At 45.9% G+C, this 25066-nt stretch overlaps 1 protein-coding gene across 1 annotated transcript; it reads right to left on the reverse strand.

The window, feature by feature from the left end:
- Positions 1 to 176: 176 nt before the first annotated feature.
- Positions 177 to 23472, reverse strand: LOC105899880 (multidrug resistance-associated protein 1-like). The gene is made up of 31 exons (XM_031577085.1): positions 23419 to 23472; positions 23040 to 23216; positions 21979 to 22104; positions 20874 to 21011; positions 15349 to 15474; positions 14941 to 15002; positions 14474 to 14605; positions 13921 to 14127; positions 12045 to 12222; positions 11492 to 11653; positions 11117 to 11209; positions 10291 to 10494; positions 9915 to 10061; positions 9481 to 9568; positions 8725 to 8794; positions 8393 to 8519; positions 7813 to 7989; positions 7494 to 7661; positions 6827 to 7010; positions 6397 to 6469; positions 6084 to 6201; positions 4948 to 5155; positions 4313 to 4623; positions 3774 to 3973; positions 3494 to 3620; positions 3117 to 3218; positions 2881 to 3027; positions 2636 to 2794; positions 2163 to 2329; positions 1349 to 1543; positions 177 to 1054 (listed from the first exon to the last, which is right to left on the reverse strand). Exons 1-31 carry the CDS (start codon positions 23470 to 23472, stop codon positions 946 to 948), a joined length of 4536 nt encoding a protein of 1511 aa, XP_031432945.1. The 3' UTR covers positions 177 to 945.
- Positions 23473 to 25066: the final 1594 nt, after the last annotated feature.

Below are 25066 nucleotides of genomic sequence, written 5' to 3' on the forward strand. Positions count from 1 at the left end.
CATTTTCTCTCCAGGCCCTGAACACTAAACAAAAGACAACACAGAAGCACGTACAGACAAATGCAAATTATACAAACATTGTAGGTCTAGAAGCATTTTTTTCCCCCAGGCAAAACTTGCAAACTCCACCTTTAAACATAAAGCAGGGTGTGCCCAGGAAGGCAGGAGTAGGCACCTTACCAACCCTTGAGAGGATCAGAAGGCAAAGCTGATCGTGAGGTTGTTAGCACCTGACCAACCCTTGAGAGGTACCTTTTCTATTGTCTGTGTAGTGTCTGTGGTTTTGAAATTCCAGCGCAATGATTATTTTCTTTTAATGGATTTACTAAATGTCAATATATTTCAGTTACTAGTAAAGACTCCCTTTTCTCTAACATGCTTGCACGCAAAAATGCTGACCCGAAAGGTCAGTTTGAATCAACGTTTAAAGCTTAGCGAACAAATACTACAGAAATAGTCTTGTTTTTTTTTCACATTATAAAATGACTTCAGATTATGCTGTCCCTGATGAACACTTTATCTTCTCAGCACCCCCAGGGCGCTCCTGGTCCCTGCCACATTAATTCCACGGCGCCCCCCTGTGGTCCCTGTGGTCCCTGCGCTCATGGAGATCACAAGCCCGTCGGAGGTCAAGGGGAAGAGATTGAGGCGCCACCTTTGTCTAGCTTCAGAGGGTCATACCTGTGACCTCAACACCAGTCCTGATGAAACAGTAGAGGTCAAAGGCCACCGGTGCTTGGGGCCCCTTTGGTTGTCCAGCTGGATATTACTGGAAAGCCTATTGTGATGTTTTTTTGTTTGGTGTTTGTTTGTTTCGTCTGTCTTTGTTGAAGTCATCTGTATGTTTGTGTTTGGAATGACGTGCACTGGCCATGCTGGCCATCCGGAGGCAGGAAAGAACTGGTCCCTGCAGTAGATTCGCGCCCCCCCACCGCTGGAGGCCCCTCACACCAGCCCCGCCTCGCGGCACATCCTGTAGAACTGCCCGCGCTGGCTGATGAGGTTGGATGGGGAGTCCATTTCCACCACGGTTCCTCGCTCCATCACGATAATCCTGGGAGGAACAGAGATTTTGTTTTCGTTTTGAAATGGGATGGCCGCATCATTTTTGTTGCTGTTGTTTATAATCCTCATATTTACAAACAGTACAGTATGTTAGTGTAAGACATTTAGTAATTACTTAGACTTTGGTATGACATACATACAAAGAAACTTAATTGCATTCATCTCAGTGATAAAATGTGAGGACATAAAAACCCATAGCATAAGGACCAGATTGATTGCCCCCTGCAGATACAACCTAGCCTAGTTTGACTGTGGATGTGTAAGTTTATGTTATTTCCCTTACCTGGTGTAGTCCATGATGGTGTTGAGCCTGTGGGCGATGGTCAGGACGGTGCAGTCCTCAAACTGGGTGCGGATGGTGGACTGGATCAGGTTGTCCGTCTCCATGTCTACAGCAGCCGTGGCCTCATCCAGGACCAGGATCTTGGTCTTGCGGAGGAGAGCGCGAGCCAGGCAGACCAGCTGCCGCTGGCCCAAACTGAACCAAACAGAAACAGAAAATACAAAGACACAGAGGGTAAGTTTTTACTTTTTCCATGTAGGATAAGAGGTGGGACTACTGCAACGAGAAGTAATGGGCAACAGAAGTGCACACTGAAGGGAGGGTCTCATCAAAATGACAAACCATGCTAACACTTTTAGGCTAGCCTCTACAAACCATGCTAACACCTTTAGGCTAGCCTCTACAACCCATGCTAACACCTTTAGGCTAGCCTCTACAAACCATGCTAACCCTACCTTTAGACTAGCCTCTACAAACCATGCTAACACTACATTTAGGCTAGCCTCTACAAACCATGCTAACACCTTTAGGCTAGCCTCTACAAACCATGCTCACACTACATTTAGGCTAGCCTCTACAAACCAGCTGTCTGTACATTATGCTCTCTCTGACAAAAAGATCTTCAGTGTTATAATAAACACCTAAAATCTACCATAGTGTGAATGTATTAACCAACCAAACAATCTATCCAAAGACAATTGTTTTGCATGTGTTCGTCAGATAAGAGGAGGTGAACTCCAATGGTATCTGTGGTGAATGTTAGCAAACCTGCCACAGATTTCAGTTCTCCAGGTCATATTGTCTGAGAGCATACCTAAGGTTCTCTCCACCTTCTGAGCACTCATGCTGGAGTTTGTCTGGCAGACCAGAGACAAAGTTCTTCAGATGGGCGAGTTCCAGAGATCTCCACACCTCCTCATCAGAGTATCCATCAAGCGGGTCCAGGTTCATGCGGAGCGTGCCAGAGAACAGCACCGGGTCCTGCCAAAAGAAGAACAATAAATCAGATTTTTTGAGCTTCCACGGCAGTTATGCAATTTTCTTCTGTCTGTATGGTGCAGTTAACAGTTAAAGTTACAGTAAAGCATCAGTTTCCAGAAATTATGTTCATCACTACACAATCAGAATTCATCACTACACAACTCATCAGAATTAAGATGTTTTTTCTATAGTCTATCTACATGCAACCAAAAATTGTCCATTTGCTTGCAAACGCAGTTGAGGTATTCCATGTTCACAGACTGTCTGTCATAAGAGCTTTGTTGTGTCTGCTGTACTGTGACCTACCTGTGGTATGATGGTGATGCGAGACCTCAGCTGGTGAAGGCCTATCTCTGCAATGTTGATGCCATCGATGTAGATCTCCCCTTTGGCTGCCTCAAGAATACGGAAAATTCCTTGGGTAAGGGAAGATTTTCCTGCTCCTGTTCTTCCAACTATTCCAACCTGCAGAAGAGTGAGGCTGTCGTGAGGATCAGGGACTCCCTAAAGAACTAGTTATATGTCTGACCTTTTGTTGTGACTGTACTGACCTTTTCTCTTTCTTTGATGAGAAGAGTGATCTCCTTGAGAGCCCAGTCCAGACCTTTGCGGTACTGCAGGCCATATTCCCGGAACTCAATGGTGCCAGTTCTTGGCCAGTCAGCAGGCACAGAACTGCTCTCCACCTCCCAGGGAGCCTGTGAACCACATAGACATGTTGTCTATTTGTGAGACATTTTTTAATTGGAAGTTTTATTGTCCAAATCTGAGTTTGAGGGGGACTCGCCTCTTTTGGTGTCTCTGCGTATTCTTTCACTCTCTCGACTGATACGATGTTGTTTTCCACATCTGTCCAAGAGCGCACAATCCAACTCAGAATTCCAGTGACCTGCGATGTAATTAAATGTAAAATACATTGAATTGGTAGGCTGATACTAAATACCCTATCACCTGAAGAAAAACTTCAAACCTCACCCATAAACATATACTATAACTGACTTGAGAGTAATCAATTTTAAAGAGTCCCTCTTGTCAGAGACAAAAAAAAGCAGCTTTTAAATCAGCGAGTGTGCAGTTATTGATGAATCATCAGATCTGTTAGTCTGCTCACCTGGAGCGAGTGTGCAGTTATTGATGGATCATCAGATCTGTTAGTCTGCTCACCTGGAGGGAGTGGGACACAGCCAACCCCACAGTACCGGGACTCAGGGTGGCTCTTCCCCATACCGACAGAATGGCCGCCGCAAGGACGAGCAGGTTGCCAAGGAACTCCAGATTCACCGCCAGCCACCTATAGAGAATGACAGTGGAGACACTCAGATGGCTTCGGACGTGTGCACACCCGCCCCGTGACTATGATAAACAGCATCGCCGCGGGGAAGGACGAGAACCGCACTGTATAGAAAGTCGACAGCTTCGTCCCGGCATAATGACAGACTCTGACCTGGTGGCCACGAATCTGGGGAAGTAGGAGGTCTGATTCTGGTCCACGCGGCTGTTGGCCTGTAGGATAAACCTGCGCTGCTCGCCAAAGGCTCGTACCACGCTGGCTCCCTGCACTGTCTCGTTGAAGTGAGTGTAGATGGGCGAGCGACTCACTGACTCCAGCCGGCGAAGCTGGCAGGAGGTGGCCACGTAGAAGCTCTACCAGAGAGAAGAGGGGGAAATAGAGTGAAGGAGGAAGAGGAAGAAGAAAAAAAATCAGCGTGGTTAAAATGTGGTGGTGGACGTCTATTCTGGAAAAACCAAACCGGTGCAATTATCAGGGTTGCAGGGAAACAAAGTTTTCATTGTTAACTAGCCAACATTTGTGAACATGAAGCGGCATTTTGAGCTGTTCTGTTAAATTAAGATTCACAAACCCTTATTAGTTAGCTAATGATAGCCAACTTAAAAATACAAATTGGCCACCTTTTGTCAAATCAAGTTCCAACTGCCTAAAGAATTTTCCACTATTATGAGTACATGGTGAGTTTCACGTACCTGTATGAAAACATAAAACAGAGTTAGGGGAAGCAGGACCACGCCTGCAAATGGAGTGGCCACCAGCACAATGATGCAGACTTCCAGCAGTTTGAAGACGTAGCCCAGCATCATCCGCAGCCCATCTGGAATCATGCAGTCGATGGAATCAATCTCCTTGGAGAAGCGGTTCAGGAGGTTGCCGCTCGGCGTGCGCTCGAAGAAGGACATGGTAGAGCGCAGCACGTTGTTCAGCAGGTCCAAGTGCAGGTGGCGGGATGCGATGATTCCTCCCAGAGAGATGGCTACTGTGGTCCCAAAAATGGCTATTCCTGGATTCATGGTTCAAGATCAAAAGACTTAAATTACCATTCATAACAAATCAGAAGCACATACGATTAAGGATGCAGATTCCGATTGCAGTGAAAGGTTGTTGATATTTGAGCTCAATAGCCAATCAAATTACATTCCTCCCTTCCGTGCTCCTCATCCAACGTATTGATTGACTCGAATTGTTTATGGCTCGGTCCGAGTCACCATGAGACCCATTTACAGAGCCAGGACTGCTGGATTTGACAAAATGTGTATTCGTGGACTGCACCTTTAACCAAAATGTCAGGGGTGAAAGTGATAGCTTTGACTGTGAAGGGACTGACCTTGCGCTAATCCCAGTGTCCCGAATACACCGAGTTTCAGGTCAGTGTCGTGCTGTGTGCCGTTGATGATGGGAGAGTCAGCCCATACACTGAGCCAGTAGTTGTAGCCCAGAGAGGCTGCTTGCTGGAAGGCATAGAGGAAGATGATGGGCAGGGTGAAGGCCAGTCCGACAGTCTTGAAATACTCCATGTACATCTCCAGCTTCACCTGTGCAGAAGACAGAAGAGCTTTGTGAGTAGGGAGCACATTCAAGAATGTTTTTCTTTGAAATCTTTCATCTCAGCAGTTGGGGGGGGGGGGGGTTGTAGCTCAAACTGGTCATTCTTGTGAGCACTGGTACCTTATACTTACCACCGGTTGGTACCACTAGGGCGACCTCCCTCAATGTCTGGGGTTAAGTGTCTGATTGTTGTTTAAATGTTACATTGACTTAGTTAAGAAAAACAGACTTCTGTAGATTTTCATTTAAGCAGTTAAGCATTTGAGCTAGCTGACAGTCTAATCGCTAATGTTATCTGACACCAGTGAGTATTTACACTTGCTAGTAACCATAGGATAGCCAAACATGCTGCAATTGAAACCCTACTGCCAATAGGTAATGTTGCATTAACATTGGATTGGCCTTCTGAAGGCTTTTCACAACTTCACCAACTTAGTGGTTCTATGAATAGTGCTAATGCCTTCATCTGGTTAATGACTTGTTTCAAGATGTTCTCCTGCTGAAATAATCATGTTAGTTACATGTTGATGGTGGTACTGACCAGTCATTGAACACTCACTAACAGTAGTCATTGTAAAGTGCCAGTGACCTACAACTGCTTCTGATGTTTTTTTTAAACAATATTTTAATGATAATTCATAGGCTGAATTATATAATGATGTTTTTTTTTGTTTGATTAACTATGATGCATATATGACATATGAGAAATATGTTCTTATTACCAGTAGAGAATCATAACACAGAAAACGTACCTGTCTTACAGAGTAACTAACACAATTTCTCATTGTTTTAACCAGTGGCTTTTAAAATAATGATTGTATCTAATGCCTTTTTCATACTGCAGGGATACCCTGATTGTTTTTTGGTATGTGTTTGATTGTTGTTGTTGTTGTTGTTCAGTCTAACTGGACGTACCCTGCCAGTGTGAGCCTTGTCAGCCTCTGTCAATTTTCCCAGCTCCTGTTGCTCCTGCTCCTGCTCACTGTCTGAGAAGGCCTCCATGGTCTGGATGCTGGCACTCCCCATGTCTCCACTAGGGGCAAATATGTATAAGGGAGTTCATGAGAAGGTGTCAGGCTTCATGTTATTCATTTCATCTTCTTTCTACAATATTTTTTTGTCTCACCATCTAAAGAAAGTGTGAGTGAGTGAGTGAGTGTGTGTGTGTGTGTGTGTGTGTGTGTCTGTCTGTGTGTGTGTGTGTGTGTGTGTGTGTGTGTTTTATCACCTGATGAGCTGCTCTTGAGACAGGTCGATTGAAAAATCCGTCATGCTGAGACGTGACACTGATTTCCTGGTGCCTAAAAGCAAGGGACAGAAAACATAAACCTCACCAGTCTCGCTTCTTATTGTTTGCGCTAAACACAACAGTTTTTCTTGTCGTGAATTTTCTTGTCATGTAGTTTTTTGTTAAAATTCCAGGGAGCTGCTTAAACATTAGGCTGCCTGTGTTCAATGTATCATCTCTTTAAAAAAGGTCAATTGACCATATCATGGAAAGTTAAATCACTGATCCGAAGTCAATTGAATATAACATGGAAAGTTAAATCACTGATCCGAAGTCAATTGAATATAACATGGAAAGTTAAATCACTGATCCGAAGTCAATTGAATATAACATGGAAAGTTAAATCACTGATCCAAAGGGGTCTTCTCACCTTTACTTGTGCTGCTCTCTCTGCGTTCACTTATAGCAAAGGCTTTGATGAAGTCGGCAAAGGCGCCCTTCCGTGCGATGAGCTCCGTGTAGGAGCCGGCCTCGGTGATCTCGCCGTCCACCATCACCAGGATCAGGTCAACCTGAGGCAGGAAACTCAGGCCATGGGTCACCAGCACACGTGTCTGAGGGAGGAAGCAGAAGATGGAGTGAGTGTTAGTGTGTTTGTGTGTGTGTGTGTGTGTGTGTGTGTGTGTGTGTGTGTGTGTGTGTGTGTGTGTGTGTGTGTGTGTGTGTGTGTGTGTGTGTGTGTGTGTGTGTGTGTGTGTGTGTTTGTGTGTGTGTGTCTGAAAGAGAGAGTGAAACAATGTGTTGGTAACCAGCCACGAAATGGATATTTGTTTCAGTATTTCAGTTGAGTGTGTTTTGCTCTATTTTTTATTAACTGTTATGGAAGTGCTCAACTTACACTACTCATTTACAACTTACATTAAAAATATCTCTTTGCGCCACCAACTTTTAATGCGCCACCAAATTTTTAATTACACGCAAAGGGTGTTTTGAGTGAAAGCAAGGGGTGAATAAATATATATTTTTTTAATTACATTAAGTCATTTCATTAAATTAAACGTGGTTCGTATTGTGTAATGTGTGCCCTGGAAAAATACCTTGTTCTTCAGAACTCCTCTGGGGCCGATGACTCTTTCAAAGATGTGCTGGCCCACATGGGCGTCCACAGCAGACAGGGGGTCGTCGAGCAGGTAGACATCAGCCCTCCTGTAGACGGCACGGGCCAGGCTGACTCTCTGCTTCTGTCCTCCTGACAGGTTCAAACCCTAGGAAGCCATCATGAAAGAAAAGATGAAGATAAAAAAAAAAGATGAAGCACCACCATTTCGTTTCACGTGTAAATCGTAACTATGTGTGCAAAGCGGCCATTTTGGCTCTAGTTTATGCTGATCAGACTACAGTAGGGTGGTCCTGTACCTTCTCTCCAATCTCAGTGGCATCTCTAGCAGGTAGGATCTCCAGGTCGGGTATGAGGGCGCAGGCCTCCACCACTCTATGGTACCACATGTCCTTCTTCTCCTGGCCGAATATGATGTTGTCTCGCAGGGTGGCGTTCTGGATCCAGGCTTGCTGGGGCACGTAGGCCACTGAGCCCTGAGGAAAGAGAAAGAGAGTTTTTAATTAGGGCAGGTTTTAGTGTACACCTCATGCAGGATCAGTGTGAAGCAGCAGCAGTCAGACGACCCAGGTTATTTTGAGGAAAAAAACGTATTGAACCCTCAGCCAAGGGACGGGACAAAGTAGCTTGCATAACAGACTTGAAGTGTAAGGTACTTTGAAGTGTACATGATGTGTAAAGTACTTTGAAGTGTACATGAAGTACATAAAGTAATTTAAGTGTGATGTCATGATAACTTGGGTTTGACTGATGTGAACTTCACATCACCGTGACTTTCCTGAGACGGTGAGTCTGTGAGTTTTCTTAACAGTGACTACAACTCCTATTGATTGGCATGTACCTTAACAGTGACTATAACTCCTATTGATTGGCATGTACCTTAACAGTGACTTGGCCGCTCCTCCTCTCTGTCTCGCCCAGCATGGCCGACAGCAAGGATGACTTTCCGCTACCCACGTGACCTACCACTGCCACCAGCGAGCCACGCGGCACCCGCACATTTATCCTGCAAGACATTGTCACAAGTAAGTCACCAATGTTAACCACCAATCGCACCTAAGAACTGTTGGGAGCAGCTGCTGGGCCACAGCTAGGCTACTGATCAAAGACAAGATGTTTACCGGCGGCTGGTTGGGTTGCTAAGTAACTACATGAGGCACTAAAAACGTCACCGGGATAGAATGTTCACAAAGGGTGCGTTTCTGTCTTACCTCCTGAGGCACGGCGGGGCGTCCTTGGACCAGCTGAATGTGCCATTCTCAATGACCACGCCGTCACCATCTGGGGACAAAACAGAGAAGTGAGAAAGACTGGTACAGAAAGTTTTGAGGCTACAAACAGAACGCACGTCATGAGAAATTAAGTCATTTCCCCTTTCTTCAAAGTAGCTGCGCGATACATTAACAATTTGGTGTGGCAAAGGACTTCAGAGGCAGAAACAGAGAATTCTGCTTTGGCTAATTTCAGAGTCCTGCTCGGCTGTATTAGTAATTTCGGTTTACTGCACAACTGGTGGGAGGGTAGAAATGTCAGCTCTACGTAAAAAGATAATTTTTATGATGCCGTAGCTTTTCAATCTCGAAAATCCCTTTTCCTGTTTCATAATGAGATGATGGGCTGGGGTGAAGTCATGTAACTGTAAATGTCAGCCACCGACTACACCCTTACAATACCCACATAACACCAGTGCCCAGACCCTGCTTTATTATCCCTAATGACATGTAATTCACAGCCTTTAAAATGTCACTTCAGGACACCCATGATCAGAAAGTATATATATTTTATTGAAAATACTGCAATATCATGACTGCAGATTTATGGCAGATTTTTATTTTATTATTCCGGGTTGGTCTTTTGAGTCCATGCCTGTAATATGTTTATTACTTTAATTAGAAAGTGAGATATTTAAAGAAATGGTATTGCATGCATATTAAATATGGGCTGTAAATGTGTAATGCTTGCCATACCAGGACTGAAGGCAGCTTTCTCTACACTGTCTGGTTTCAGCTCGTCCTGACAGAGAAATTTCCCCAACCGTTTCAGTGACACAACCGCCTAGGCCAAACAAACAAACAAACAAACAAACATCATCATCATATTTCATCATCATACTGAAAATCTGATCTTTAGATTCTCTATAAGATTTCATGAAATATCTGGCCTGGAATTGCCATCATAAACTCAACCATATATTGCTGTTCCAAGTGGCCACGACAATATAAAATCATGTCTTTCAGCAGCTTAGATGCAGAGGCGTAATTATTCTGTTTAGCATGTCAAGGCTTTCACTGACAAAACCAACTGAAGGGTGATTGGAATGCCTGAGACTTTTCTCGAGACTGTCACTGTAATTTGATGGCCATTTTGGGTGTGTGGACACCACTGCTTTGATTGACAGTACCTGCATGATGGTGCTTATTGCAAAAGGCAGCTGGCTTAAGGGGGTCTTCAGAATGTTAATCAGCGCCATGGAAACGAAGACCTTTTGTGCATCCAGAACATTCTTCTCATCAATCAGCACATACACTCCAAACATGGCAAAGGCGATCTGCAGGCACAGAACAGAAAAGACATTAGTTGAGCATCTCAAGTTTAAAAAAAAAAAAACCTCTCAGGTTTCTGTTTTTACTCAGAAAATGGCTACAGCCAGTAATCATCGCAGTGGCTTCTAATATATGTTTAGCTGACAATATCCATAGTGACCAGCTATCATCACATGCTACTTGACAATATACTCTCAGTCCTAGCGGGAGCCATGCTTTCTCCGCAAACTATACCAGGAAGGAGGAGGCGTTGAATGAGGCGAAGGAGATGGAGTACAGGATCTGAGATTTCCTCAAAGCCTTGAGCTCGGGCTCTCTGTAGCCAATCACACGCTCGAGAAAGGCCTTTTCCCAGGCGTAGAACTTCAGGATCTTTATCCCGCTCAGGATCTCGTTCATCAGCTTGATGCGGCTGTCCATGTACTTCATCTGAACCTCCTGAAAATTGTGGAACGAACACACATACAAACATAAGATTGTTGTTTTAAATACATACACCATCAGAAATGTAAAGTAATATAATCGGTTATGAAGCATCTTTCATTTTAAATGGCCTGAATCTAACATATAGCTCCGTATATTGTAGTGCGCATGAGAGGAATTGTTTTGCTCCAGACATGTCCAAACAGAACACAGACGTACTAATCAAGCTGTGGTGTCGACCCAGAGAGAAACACAAAAACAATGTTTACATAACTTGTCTGAATCAATCCCATGTTCAAATTAATATCGTCATGACAGTGGCTTCCATTTTACAAGACCAAAAGAGTCAAGTATACGCCTGCCAAGAGTCTATTATTTGGGCCGGGAGTAAATGAAAGAATGTAGCCGGCGGTGGGAAGCTCTTTGTGGTTGTTTTCCACAGGCATTAAGCAAGGGTGGCCATCAAAGCAACAGAGGGCCTACAAACAAAGCCACACGCTCACGCCACTTTCCCTCTCGCCCCGATGGGTCCCATCTGTGGGATGGGCCCCGAGAGCTCTCAGATCCTTCTGTGTAGAAACAGGACCTCCGGTCACCGAGCTACTGTTGCTGAGGTAACTGGCAGGGCGGACTGTACCTGTAATTTGCTCCGCATTTTGGCAATGAAGCCGTTAAGAGGGAAGATGAGGATCACCGTGGCAATGCCAGCCAAAGCAGATGGCCCCAGGCGCTGTTCGGAGAGAATGTCATAGGTCATTACAGTTGAGTCAATCATAGATTTAAGTTGTTTGACCTTTAAGGGGTTAGTTACAAAGACACAAACTAGGTTGACAAAGATGAAATAACTGAAGCTAGCTTTGATATAAGTTGTAGTAGTGGTTGATGGCTTCTTCTCAGGAAATAGTGTGTTTCTACCCATTTCCCTGCATTTGTTTTCATTACATGAAATCATTTGAGGTACATTTCAATCAGTTTAAGTCATTGTTGTTGTTGTTGTTGTTACTGTTGTTACCTGCCATAGAAAGAAAAGGCATAATGCAATCTCAATGGGAGCCACCCAAACTGCATTGAAGTACACCACGAAGTCCATGAGCTTCTGTGTGTCGGCTGACACCAGGTTCACGATCTCTCCCACTGTGCATGTCCTGCGAGAGGCACTGTTGATGACCAGACACTGGTGGGAACAGATCGGAGGTTAAGGAAGGCCCCAGAAAACAGACTCAGTGCTGCTTGTTTATGTAGATTGCTGGAGACTTAGCATGTGCACTGGTTCACTGAGTGGTCTATCAATAGGGTCTAACAGCGGGTGAAAAGAACCACAAAGAAACAGATTTCTCCTTATGAAATTCTAGTACTTGAACCAAATGGGTTGTGGTATTGTTTACATTCCTCAGCATGTAAACAAAAGCACAAATGGTGTGGTGGTACCAGACATTGAATTCTAAAGTACATACTTTCGTAGGCTACTTAATATGTCTCCCACCAAATCTGCACTCTGTGTCAGGGTTGACATCAGTGGTGGTGGCATTCCAGTGGCTACTGATTTCACGGAGGAGGAGACTTACCTTTCTGTAGACGAGGCCCATGACGGCTGTCTTCACCCTCATGCCGACGGTGAAGCACGTGTACATGTACTGGTGGTTGAAGAGGGACTGCATGCAGGACAGCAGGAACATGAGGAAGGCGAAGAGGTAGCCCTTCCACAAGGGTGAGTTTTCATCCCTCACAAACCCCAGGAGCAGGCTGTACACACACACACACACACACGCACATGCACCCAAAACATTCATACACATACGCAGGCACCCAAACAAACAGACATACACACACACAAACACATACACGCGTGCAGGCACCCAAACACACACACACACACACACACACACCGGCCAAAGAAAACAGATTTGGAACCATTACCTACTGCCATGTCACAGACATTTCCACCCTACCCTGCAGTCAAGAGACTGCAAGGTCAGCACATCCACCCCGCTAGCCTCAAAATGCCCTGGCAACTACCGGCCGGGAAACCTTGGTTCCCACAGTGGCGGCTCTTTAACTTTAACGCAGGGCCGTCATCTACACCCACCAGGAAGCCAATAAAAACACGCCCTCGCGCCACCTTCCCCTAAGCCTTGTCACTGGCACCAGTGCCACTGCCTCAGCAGCAGCGGTGAGGTGCTCGGAGGACCTGCGGTTCCCAGAATACCCAGTCTGGCTTAAACTGGTGTTGTGACGGGGCCGTGAGCGTTTTGTGGGGGGGGGGGGGGGGGGGGGGGGGGGGGGACGGAAACCGCGGCTCTGCTGGTGGTTGCGCAGCCGCTTGAGGCTGGTAGGGCAGCGTGACAGCCTCGACCGTCTCGCTGCGCTTGCTCTTGGCCGGTGGCCTACCTTTAGACCAGTTTAGAGACGGATTGGCCGCTGTGGTTCTGGGGTTCTGACGGGCCGCTGTGGTTCTGGGTTCTGACGGGCCGCTGTGGTTCTGGGTTCTGACGGGCCGCTGTGAGACTGTGGGCAAGCGCTGTCTGGGGCTTTATCTCTCCATCTTTCCTTCTCTCTCTTTTGACCTCCTCAGTTTCTCTTGCCCAACCGATCACATATTTCCCTGACTGACTTTCCCTTATCTCTCAATATTATATCCAGATTTTTCTTTCTGTCTTCATGTGTCTCTCTTTCCTTCAGTTTCTTTCTTACTTTTTATCCTTCTCATTTATCACACCTCTCTTTCTCTTGGTTTTCATTTTCACTCCCTCCACCATCCCCTCTCTCTTTCTCTATGTCTTTTGCTCTTCCTTCCTTCCTCCCCACCTCTGTCTTTCTCTCTGTCTGTCTGCCCTCTGTATAATTAACAGAGGGAATGTGTGGCTTCACCACATTGAGCCCAACTGTTTTTCCTGTCTCTTCTGGGGCGAGCACAAAGGGGGGATTAGGGGGGGGGGGGGGCTTACACTGACCTTGGGGTGGGCCAAGAGGGTCATATACATATCATATACATGGTCATATCATCATATACAGAGACTTCTGTAAGGTTGTGCGAGAATCTAGGCCCAAATTTGAAACCAGCAGAGAGGTGAGGGGAATGCTGTGTTTTGTTTCTGCTTTGTGTCATAGTGCTTTGCACAATAAACACTGTTCAGAAACAGCTTTGTATAAGTCTATGGTCTTAATATCCAACATGAAGGAGCATTTAGCATTTAAGCAAAAGCATTTTGTACTCTTTAACTCCAGATCTATTTATTTTCAGTTAGTATTTCAAAAAACAAATAAGGTTCCATACATAAATTATTTAAAATATTCTAAAGCCAGGACTTCTTATCTTATTTGCCCGAATGATGATAACTTAATTTACATCATTAATTAAACATTAATAAACATACATTTTTGTAATTAATTTTTACCACAGTGATGTATATGAACATGATATTGGCAGACACTCATGCTTACCTCAGGACCTGTGGAATGGAGAACATGAAGGCGTCATGGATAACCAGGCAGAGAGTTCCGGACAGGAAGCACGGCCCAAAGTTCCGAGCCAGCATGCGCAGCAGGCAGAAGCCCGAGCTCTGTTCCTTCCGGAGCTTTCTGAGGAGCTGCGTCTGCTCGGTGAGTTTGTAGCCCAGGGCCCGGGCGGCGTTCAGAGACCTCTCCTCTCTGTGTACACACACACACAAACACACACACACACACACACACACACACACAGGTCAGTGATGCAAACCAGACTTGACTGCTGCTGCTCTGTTTGGGTTTTGTAACCCGTGGTTGCAATATTTGATCTCTAGAGCTACTTTAGGCAACCATCATATGTGTCAAAATACAGCGACTTGTCTATTTGAGGACTAAGCCACAACTGCCCCAATGGAATCATGCGAAAGGATGGTAATGAAGTCCACAGAGCCGGTGAGGCAATACTGTCATCTGAGGAGGGCGGTGAGGATGGGACTGTAATAGCACGTTTAGTGGAGATGGTCACCGTGCATTATGGCGTGTGTCTTACTGTTGGAGCTTGGCACACTGCTTTGCCCACTCTTTCTCCAGATCGGCGATGATCGTGTCTGACGTGTCCCTCTCCCGGAGTGACCACAGGTCCTCGGCTTTCAATGGCGAGCGGTAGCCCTTGACGACCAGCCTGTGTGAAATATGGATGATTAACGGCCATGCTTAACTCTTCTCTTCTCTTCTCGCTGTTGTTGAGATGCTTGGTAATGTTGCACCTATTCACATTCACTGACTGGTTGCCATGGTGCTTGCCTGACTGGTTGCCATGGTGCGTGCTCTAAGGGGGTTCAGGCCCTGTGCTCTGCAAAGCGCCTTGAGACTATTTTATTGTGTCGGCGCTAAATAAATAAAATAAAATTCAATTGAATTTGGTGGATGTTTGTTTTCATGGGTGGATGCATTAGCTGGGTTGTTGGCCTGCTGACTGTCTCAACTGAACATGAACGGTTTCTCGTGCAAACGTACCCACAGTACCACCAGAACAGTATTCGTGACAAGAACGAGGCGTCCTCTTCAGGGCAGGGATTCTGTGGGAGGCAAACCCAAACCCAACAGACAAAATCTCATCAACCGCATGTATTATAAAAAGAGCTTTATGTTCATGATGAAAAAGACACATTCATCAACCGCATGTATTTAAAAAAAAGAGCTTTATACTCATGATGAAAAAGACATATTCATAGTGAAATCAATTTGGAGAGGCAGTAAAGATATCTAGAGTCGCTATAAACCCACAATAAACCCAGACGTCTCTCAAGGTTGGGGTCACGGATAGGTCGGCAGGAGTAGCTCAAGGTGCATAAACCTGTATGGCTTTTACAGTTGAGTGATGGATGATCCCCATTAAGAGACCCATGTGTCTGAACAGTGTACCTTGACAAAAATGGGCTTGTTGGTCCGTGGGCGCCTGTCAGCAAAACAGCTCAGGATCATCTGGGCCAGTTGCAGGGAAAAATAGACGAAGAAAGCCACGAAGCGCATGGCATCAGATGAGAATCCCTGCAATACACACATACACACACACACACACACACACACACACACACACACACACACACACACACAAACACACAAACACACACACACAAATAGTTGTTCATGGGCACATTTAAGAATATGGTAGTAAATGATCTGTAATAATTTCAATGTACCATGCAGTTATGTTTGTACTATGTAACATTCAGCTGAGGTCATATGGATTCATTTGATTTGCGTCAGGTTTTACTTTACATGCTGAAGCAGCAGGATGCTCATAGATTTACCACAAACTCATTAAGATTCGAGTAATAATGAACCATAAATAGTAGTTCGTAGGAGCAGCACATTCCAAGTCAAGCAGGTCTTAAATGCACCAGTAAAAAAGTATCCGTTAATGATCACAAATACACCAAAAATCTGCTCCACAAGAATAATGCTCCACATTTTTTCAATTTACATCTGTGGTGTATGGCAGCAGGGTAGTGGAAAACTTGAAGCAGAGGAATGTGAAGGGCAAAGACGTTAGAGATAAAGATGAAGAGAAACAGTGAATGGAGCAGGGAAGAGAAGATGGAGAGAGAGAGAGAAGATGGAGAGAAAGAGAAGACAGGCCGTGACATGAGGAGGGATAACGAGAGGCGAGAGCGAGAATGAACGAGCGAGCGAGCGAGAGAAGTAATGTTAACAAAACAGAGAATCCCAAGGAAAAAAGGAGTCACTCAAACCAACCCATGGGATTTCCCATGAGCCCCGGGGGGGGGGGGCGTCCCTTAAGGGGAAAGCCTGAGGTTGGCTCATATTTCCTGCTCCACCATATGTGTGTGTTCCCTGCTTCCTGCTCTACCATATCTGTCCATGGCTCTTCCGTCCGCCCGTGAGGGCGCCCGCCTGAGGCCCATCGGACGTGAGCCTCGCACACCGGGGCCCCGGCCGCAGCCTCCCTCCAGCCCCCGGACCAGTGCAGGGCGGAGGCCCCGGGCGGAGGCCCCGGGCAGGGAGTTCACCGGTCCGTGGTGACTTTGAAGGGCTCCTCGAACCCGCTGCCACCCCTCCCCCACCCAAAGCCGCCGGGACACTGTGTGGTGCAGGGCTGGCCCCAACCCAGGGTTAATGACTCAATACGCCACTTTATCCCCAATGAGTCTTAAATCATGGGGCGAACCGACAACAACAAAAAAAAGTACGGAAGTAAAAAAAAAAAAAAAAAACACTAAACCACTACCACCACCTCAACACATGAATATATATTTATCTACACAGATGGATTCCGCATGGGCGAGTAATAAAAGCTTTCAGTCACGCCATCTATAAGTAGAAAAGGTCTGGTGAGCGCAGAGACCAATACAAACAGAAAGGGAGCGGTGCCAAGGACAGAATATTAACCACCGGAACATGTGGCTGCCTCAGTGTGTGTCAGTGTGCCCGCTAATGTGTGTGTGTGTGTCTCAGTGTGCCCGCTAATGTGTGTGTGTGTGTCTCAGTGTGCCTGCTAATGTGTGTGTGTGTGTCTCAGTGTGCCCGCTAATGTGTGTGTGTGTGTCTCAGTGTGCCTGCTAATGTGTGTGTGTGTGTCAGTGTGCCTGCTAATGTGTGTGTGTGTGTATCTGCTAATGTGTGTGTGTGTGTGTCAGTGGGCCTGCTAATGTGTGTGTGTGTGTGTCAGTGGGCCTGCTAATGTGTGTGTGTGTGTATCTGCTAATGTGTGTGTGTGTGTGTCAGTGTGCCTGCTAATGTGTGTGTGTATCTGCTAATGTGTGTGTGTGTGTCTCAGTGTGCCTGCTAATGTGTGTGTGTGTGTCTCAGTGTGCCTGCTAATGTGTGTCAGTGTGTGTCGGTGTGCCCGCTAATGTGTGTGTGTGTGTATCTGCTAATGTGTGTGTGTGTGTCTCAGTGTGCCTGCTAATGTGTGTGTGTGTGTCTCAGTGTGCCTGCTAATGTGTGTCAGTGTGTGTCAGTGTGCCCGCTAATGTGTGTGTGTGTGTGTATCTGCTAATGTGTGTGTGTGTGTCTCAGTGTGCCTGCTAATGTGTGTGTGTGTGTCTCAGTGTGCCTGCTAATGTGTGTCAGTGTGTGTCAGTGTGCCTGCTAATGTGTGTGTGTGTGTCTCAGTGTGCCTGCTAATGTGTGTGTGTGTGTATCTGCTAATGTGTGTGTGTGTGTGTGTGTCAGTGTGCCCGCTAATGTGTGTGTGTGTGTCTCAGTGTGCCTGCTAATGTGTGTGTGTGTGTATCTGCTAATGTGTGTGTGTGTGTGTCAGTGGGCCTGCTAACCTCCTGCTGAATGTCAGCAAAACAAAGGAGATTGTGGTTGACTTCAGGAAAAGCAACACTGAACACCCACCACTGACCATCGATTGTGCTGCTGTGGAGCGAGTGAGCAGCACCAAATTCCTGGGGGTGGACATCAGTGAGGACCTCTCCTGGGCCACCAACTCTGCATCACTGGCGAAGAAAGCCCAGCGGCGCCTCTACTTCCTCCGCAAGCTCAAGCGAGTGAAAGCTCCCAAACCAATCCTGAACACATTCTACCGGGGCACCATTGAAAGCATCCTGTCCAGCTGCATCACTGTGTGGGGCAGTAGCTGTACTGAACACAGCAGGAAAGCACTGCAACGCATAGTGAACACAGCTGGTAAGATCATTGGTGCCCCACTCCCACTCCCTTCCTTGAAAGACATATACACCACCCGCCTCACCCGGAAAGCTACCTCGATTGCGAGTGACACCAGCCACCCCGCACACAGTCTGTTCAGCCTCCTACCCTCTGGAAGAAGGTATAGGAGCCTCCGTTGCCGCACCACCAGACTCAGAGATAGCTTCATGCACCAAGCTGTCAGAAAGCTAAATTCTCTCCCCTCACTCCCCCCAGCCATATCCGCCAGTCTGACATGGGGCTGAAACCCCCCCCCCCCCTTAAATCACTCAGGACTCTGCAACAAAACTGTCTCTTGCACTTTTATCACCTACGTTTACCATAACCACTTACTGTTATACCTGCAATGGGAATGTAACAAATACATCTTACAGGATGTCTTTTGCTGCCATTCCTAAATTGCCTTTTTTGCACTACCATAACCTCACTTTAAAGAAAAACTTATGCTGCTGCTGCTGTACGTGTATCTGTATATTTTTTTATATCTATATGTATATCTATATGTATCTAAATGTCTTATCTGTTGTTGTGCCTGTGCACTTTATATGTTTCACCGTGGGAGAGTGGGAAACGTTTTTATCGATTCCTTGTATGTCTGACATGCAGGAAATTGACAATAAAGCTACTTTGACTTTTGACTTGACTTGACTAATGTGTGTGTGTGTGTGTCAGTGTGTGTCAGTGTGCCTGCTAATGTGTGTGTGTGTGTGTGTCAGTGTGCCTGCTAATGTGTGTGTGTGTGTCAGTGTGCCTGCTAATGTGTGTGTGTGTGTCAGTGTGCCTGCTAATGTGTGTGTGTGTATCCTCAGTGTGTGTCAGTGTGCCCGCTAATGTGTGTGTAACTGCGAGCGAGTTCTTTGTGTGGGTTTCTGTTTGTATGCAAGTGTATGAGTGTGTAGGTGGCTATGTGCAGCTTTTTTGAGAGATCGTGGGCCTTTATTTCATTGACGGGGCAGTGAGTTAAGCAGTGAGCAACGAGCAAAGTCCACCGCGCATCAACTAAAGCTAATTTAATAACTTGGCAAACAGGGTGGGTCAGCAAAACGCTCCCACACGCCACACTTTGCTCGTTGCTCATTGCCCGTCAATGAAATTAGGGGTGTGTGTGTGTGTGTATGTGCTTTTATGATGTATACATATGTGTGTGTGTGTGTATGTTTTTATGATGTATACATATGTGTGTGTATGTTTGTTTGTGTGTGTGTGTGTATGTGTTTTTTATGATGTATATATATACAGTATATGTGTGTGTGTGTGTGTGTGTGTGTGTGTGTGTGTGTGTGTTTAATGTTTTATATAAATGTGTGAGTTTGTGTGTGTGTGTGTGTGTATGTGTGTGTGTCTGTGTGTGGGCATCAACCAACCCTTGGGCATCAACCCCTCTGCGTGTGTTTTGAAGCATCAACCCCTGTGCGTCAACCCTTGGGCATCAACCAAACCCTGTGCGTGTGTTTTTGAAGCATCACAGCACCCAGTGAACGCAGACAGGACCGGCTGCGCGTTGTGTCAGGGGCAAAAACAGTCCTCTAGAGGAGTAAAAAAAAATGTAGGTCAGTTGACTCGGATGAAATATAAAACAGTGTTCATTTACTTGGACCGCCACGCTGGGTCATAGAACTAAGTTGGAGCGCCGCAACTCCTGCCCCCTTTAAAACTCCCCTGTTTGGTTTCAGAGCAGCAGCAACAACAGAGAAAGCAAGACAAAACGGACATGACATTGTTAGTGTTGGCACCATGGAGTAGGGGCACTGAGTTTACAAAAGCCATTGAAAAGAATTTGGCTGCATATCCAGAGCGTGAAATGCAGGTCTTTGTTAGCTCAAGCAGCCAAAGTCATGACAATTTTTGGTGACAAATTTCCACACTCCTTGGTTTCGGCTTAGGCGAGAAGGCGAAAAAACCCTCCGTGATATGGGCCGAACAGTCTGGCCGATTATTCTGCCAAAGTCACGTGCGTTTGTGGCCTTGAGCTATCAGACACAGCCATAAAACACACTCTGGTCTCTGGTCAGCGCCTGTCAAGTGCATTCTCTACGCTCTTCACAGGCTGCGGCTGAAGATCTACAGTCACACAAAAAACAGAGTCTGACCCAGAATCCTGATTCGAGACATAAAATAAACTAAATGTATATTTACTAAATGGTTGCCTGAGGACCCTATAGTGTGAACGCACACTTAGTCTATGTTGACATTTGACGGATGACTGGTTGTATCCTCTGCGGGGGGAGTAAATTAGGGTGCTGAGATGGTGGGGCAACACACACACACACACACACACGCACACACACACAAACACGGGGGGAGCTGGTGGGCGGCAGTGGCATCCGCAGACATGCGCGGCCTCCGCTCTCCACTATCTGTCTGGAAATGCACCAGAGGCCCTGACCACACAGACTCTGCCCCCAGACAAGGCCGGGCATTCAGGGGACCGCTGAGGTAAACCAAGAACCGCCTACAACCCACCGGGGCGTAGGGTTAGGCAGACACAGAGAGGGGGATGGAGAGAGAGAGAGAGAAGAGTGGGGGTGGGCAGGGAGGGGGGGAGAGGAGCTGCGAGATTAGACACATCTGTTCTTTACTTAGGACAGGGTTTTCTCAGCAAAACAACCACCCTCCATGAAGAGTCCAGACGGACAAGAAACAAGAGACAGACATAGGCGTAGGGTGTGTGACCAGGCTGCTTATGCGCATCAGCATGTTTGGGGCTTGGGGACAAGGAAGAAGAAGGGCTCTGGCAGGGGCGTGGCGTGACGTGACGTGGCTCTTACCTCGTCCATGATGGTCTGGATGTTGGCCCTGAGGGGGATGATGCAGCACACCACTGCCATGGTCCAGAACAGGAAGAGAAAGATGGACGAGCGACAGCCTTTCAACCGCTCCACCTGTATAATAGTAACCGCCAACACCTGAGAGAGAGAGAGAGAGAGACAGAGAGAGAGAAAGAGACAGAGAAAGAGACAGAGAGAGAGAGACCGAGAGAGACAGAGAGGCAGAGAGAGAGAGAACTGATTAGCTATAAATCAGATAATTTGCATCCATGCTGTACTAGAAAGTATCGCTCCATGACTGCACCTCTCTCTCCCTCTCTCTCTTTCTTTCTTTCTATATTTATCATATAACATGCAGATGACTATTTTGGAGGCCATCAACTGTTTGTTCACAGTGACAGTAGCTTCATTGCCATCAGAAAACAGGAAATGTCATGCATTTGTCATGCAACTACAGTTAATAGTTAAAGAGTTTTGCTCTTGATGGTATTTATTGATTTTATAATGGAATGCAAAGTTGCGCTAAAAAAGCAGGAATGTGCAGGAATCTATTTTTAGGACAGTAAAAGTTGAGTTATCGGCTGGGACAGCGTCCACATAACTGCCCGTGCTGCAGCCACTGTTGACACTAGTGTCTATGGTGACCGCAGGTGAAAGGGATTTATTTATGCAGGGTGGGTATAGGAGCTGGCAGCCAGACGGTGCTCAGACCAGGTCATGGTGTCTGAGCTGTTCACACAAACGCTCAATCTCACACATCATGAAACCTCTTGAGTCCCTTCACATTTCAATTGACCTGAGGCATCTTGATTAGACATAACAGTTTGACATATGCATTTATTTGCTTAGTCTTGCCCACAGCTCCAAACACATTATCTAATGGTGTGGGTTCTGTGAGGGTGGGGCAGAGCTAAGACTGTAAACATCTAAGCACATTCTTCTTCTTCTTGTTCTTCACCATGTCAACAGCAGGAACACATAGTTTACAACAAAAGAAACATAACTCTTTGAGTCGACCAACGCCTCGGCTTGGCTGGTGATGACTCGGGCCCTAAGGCCTTTGATTTGATGCGCAAGCCAAAACAGAACGCTGGCGGAGGGTTACCATGGTGAGGCCACGGATGATGGGGCTGAGGAGGAACACCATGTGCTGATCCAGCTCTGAGCTCCTCTGAGCCAGCAGGTAGAAGACCTCCAGGAAGCCAAAGGATGCCAGACACATCCCCAGCACCTGAGAGGAAAACATAGGCAGACAAACAGACAGACAGGCCGAAAGTCAGACAGACAGAGAGTCAGACAGATAGACAGACAGACAGACAGGCCGAAAGTCAGACAGACAGACAGACAGACAGACAGACAGACAGGCAGACAGACACACAGGCAGGCCGAAAGTCAGACAGACAGTCACACAGACAGACAGACAGACAGACAGGCAGACAGACAGACAGACAGAGAAACAGACAGGCCGAAAGTCAGACAGACAATCACACAGACAGGCAGACAGGCAGACAGACAGATAGACAGACAGACAGATAGACAGAGAAACAGACAGAAAAACAGACAGACAGACAAGACAGATATATAGATTGAATGAATACAGAAAAAGAGACAGACAGAGCCTCAGACACTTCCACAGACAGGCAGATGTATAATCAGCCACCAGAGACATTCTTCACTTTTTTCCTGCTGACACCATGCGCTAAAACAGTTTTTACATATTGCTGCTGGAAGGCTGTTTACAACATTTTTTGGGGAACGACTTCCATCCTTTCCTGCATGGAACCACATGCTGATGATTTAAAATGGCTGTATGTGTTGGTGGTGTCTGCGTGTTGAGAGTATTTCTACATCTTACCCAAAAGAGTACAAGACAGCACTACATTTTAACAGTGAAGAAAAAATGTGAAAGTGAAATGTACGGGATATAAAAAGTACCGGTAAATATGTGCTACTCGTGGGATGCGTGGGATAATGGTTCATATAATATAACAAAAGACATTTTGACTGTTAATATACTGCTACCTCCTACTGGAGGAACTGGAATAAGAATGTTTCACCCGTTTCTCTGTGCTCTGTAAATATTTACTCAAACACCACATTTTAACTCAGTAAAAAATCTTTGACCTGCGCCCAGGTCGGGTTTGATTCAGGCAGGCCCTGACTCACCATCTTGGCGCAGCAGAGGCTGGATAGGGATATGCGACCATGATCCTGGAATCTGAGGAACAAGAAGTAAAAGGGCGCACACAGCCACAAGTAAAAGCAGGGAAACCACACCAGCACAGTGTGCTGGAAACACTGGGTCAGGTCAGGGTGCGGGGTGTACCACGTCACGTTCCAGTCCTGAAACAGCAAAATACAAACACACACACGCACACACACACCACACACACAAACACACACAAACGAACTCAGTGAACTCGGCAGTGAACTCGTTTGCAATGGCATAATTTTCAGCTTGATTTGACGTCAGCCTACAGTGGATGGTATTCATTTCTCAGAGATGATGTATATTCTGTAACTAAGCAGCCCAGATTCTCCTCACTGAGGACGGGCACACTTCCCCATCAATACAGCTGGCATGACGAACATTAGACATCATGCGACAGGAAAAATTGAGTCAGTATTCTACACACTTTCCATGATTCTATACAGAGTAAATGCTGATACTGTGGAAAACACTTCAGTCATCAGAATAGGAACCAAAACCCTGAGTGTGTGGTAACTAAGTCTTGCAGAACTTCACCAGAAATGATTACATCAGTTCCAGAAGGTTTCAGGAGAACACCTTGGGGTTTAATATTTTGAGGTGAGCCTAATGGCTCAGGCTCTAACATGTTTCCAGTAATCTCACAGAATGTTGACAACAAGAGTACAGCAAGCATTTAAGCATCTGTCAACATGAGAACCATGATGAATGTTCCTCCTAGGAATGACTCAGTTTCATTTATGGCTTCACAGGACTGTCTCTGGCTTTTTTTCGATTCTTGCGCAATGCTTTATAAAAAAATGAAACTCCGGCAGAAGTGTACATTCTTGGGATTCTTTTTTCACTTAATGTCCAGTGTTCTGTTTCACGAAGATGAAGGACTACGAAGGAGCATCTTTTTGACTCCAACACTAGGCTAAAACTACACACTTATGAGGATTGGGAAGCCAACACTTTACATTTACATTTAGTCATTTAGCAGACGCTTTTGTCCAAAGCGACGTACAAGGGAGAGAACAGTCAAGCTACGAGCAATAGAGACTTATTGTAACAATAAACACTGTGCATCAGACATTGGAGTTGGCTCCAAATCCCTACCACAGAGGGTCAACGCTGGATCATCCCACTGAAGATGGTCATTCACCTGCTGTGACACTTCAAGTAGCACAGGGGTGGAATTTGATTGGGGTGCCAAGCTCTCTCTCTCGGTCCAACTGTAGTGTAAATCCACAACCTTTGAAACCACTGAGTAAATATAGCAGCCAGAAGAATCTCGAAGCCCCCTCTTAAACCTACTGCTCCCACGAAACCACAGTGACCGAGGCTGTTTGTTTATCAAATCACGATGACATTCGAAATGCTTAATATGCACATAAAGGCATTAAAATTAGCCAAAGTCATATTCCACACAGACATGGCTCATTGTTTTTTGCCCTTCCCTGCAACAGTGGATGAGAGCCCAGATGTTTACCCACTTGTACACAACATCTGGATTGTGTTGCTGAGTATGCATCCGGCCATAAGCATAGCGGCTTAAAAGCAGATACTAGGAAAACAAAATGTATGCGTTTTATGATCCAGGAGTGCTTGCCAGTTTCCTGGGAATTCTCAAGGTCATTTGAATTAAGGATATAATATGAGATTACTGACTAGTTCGATGTTAACAAGGAACTTTTAAAAGTCTTGGAGGAGTTTCATACATTTAATGTGTATCAGCTCTTTAGCCTCACCCCCCGTTGGGCCAAACATGAATGCTATCGTGTTTTCTCTATTGGTTCATAGAGGCTGTATAGCCTCAAAGATTAAGATGAGAGCACGGTACTGGCAAATACTGTATGCTGCCTTGAGGAGGACCTGTGGTACGGAGGTGTATGGGGGAGAGAGAAAGAGATATATATATATATAGAGAGAGAGAGAGAGCATATTCCTATACTCTGTTAGCTTAATTGGGTCTTTCTTTATAGTGCTCTGTATCATTGTAAAG

Source organism: Clupea harengus, chromosome 1, assembly GCF_900700415.2.
Source record: "Clupea harengus chromosome 1, Ch_v2.0.2, whole genome shotgun sequence".
Taxonomy (NCBI): Eukaryota; Metazoa; Chordata; class Actinopteri; order Clupeiformes; family Clupeidae; genus Clupea; species Clupea harengus.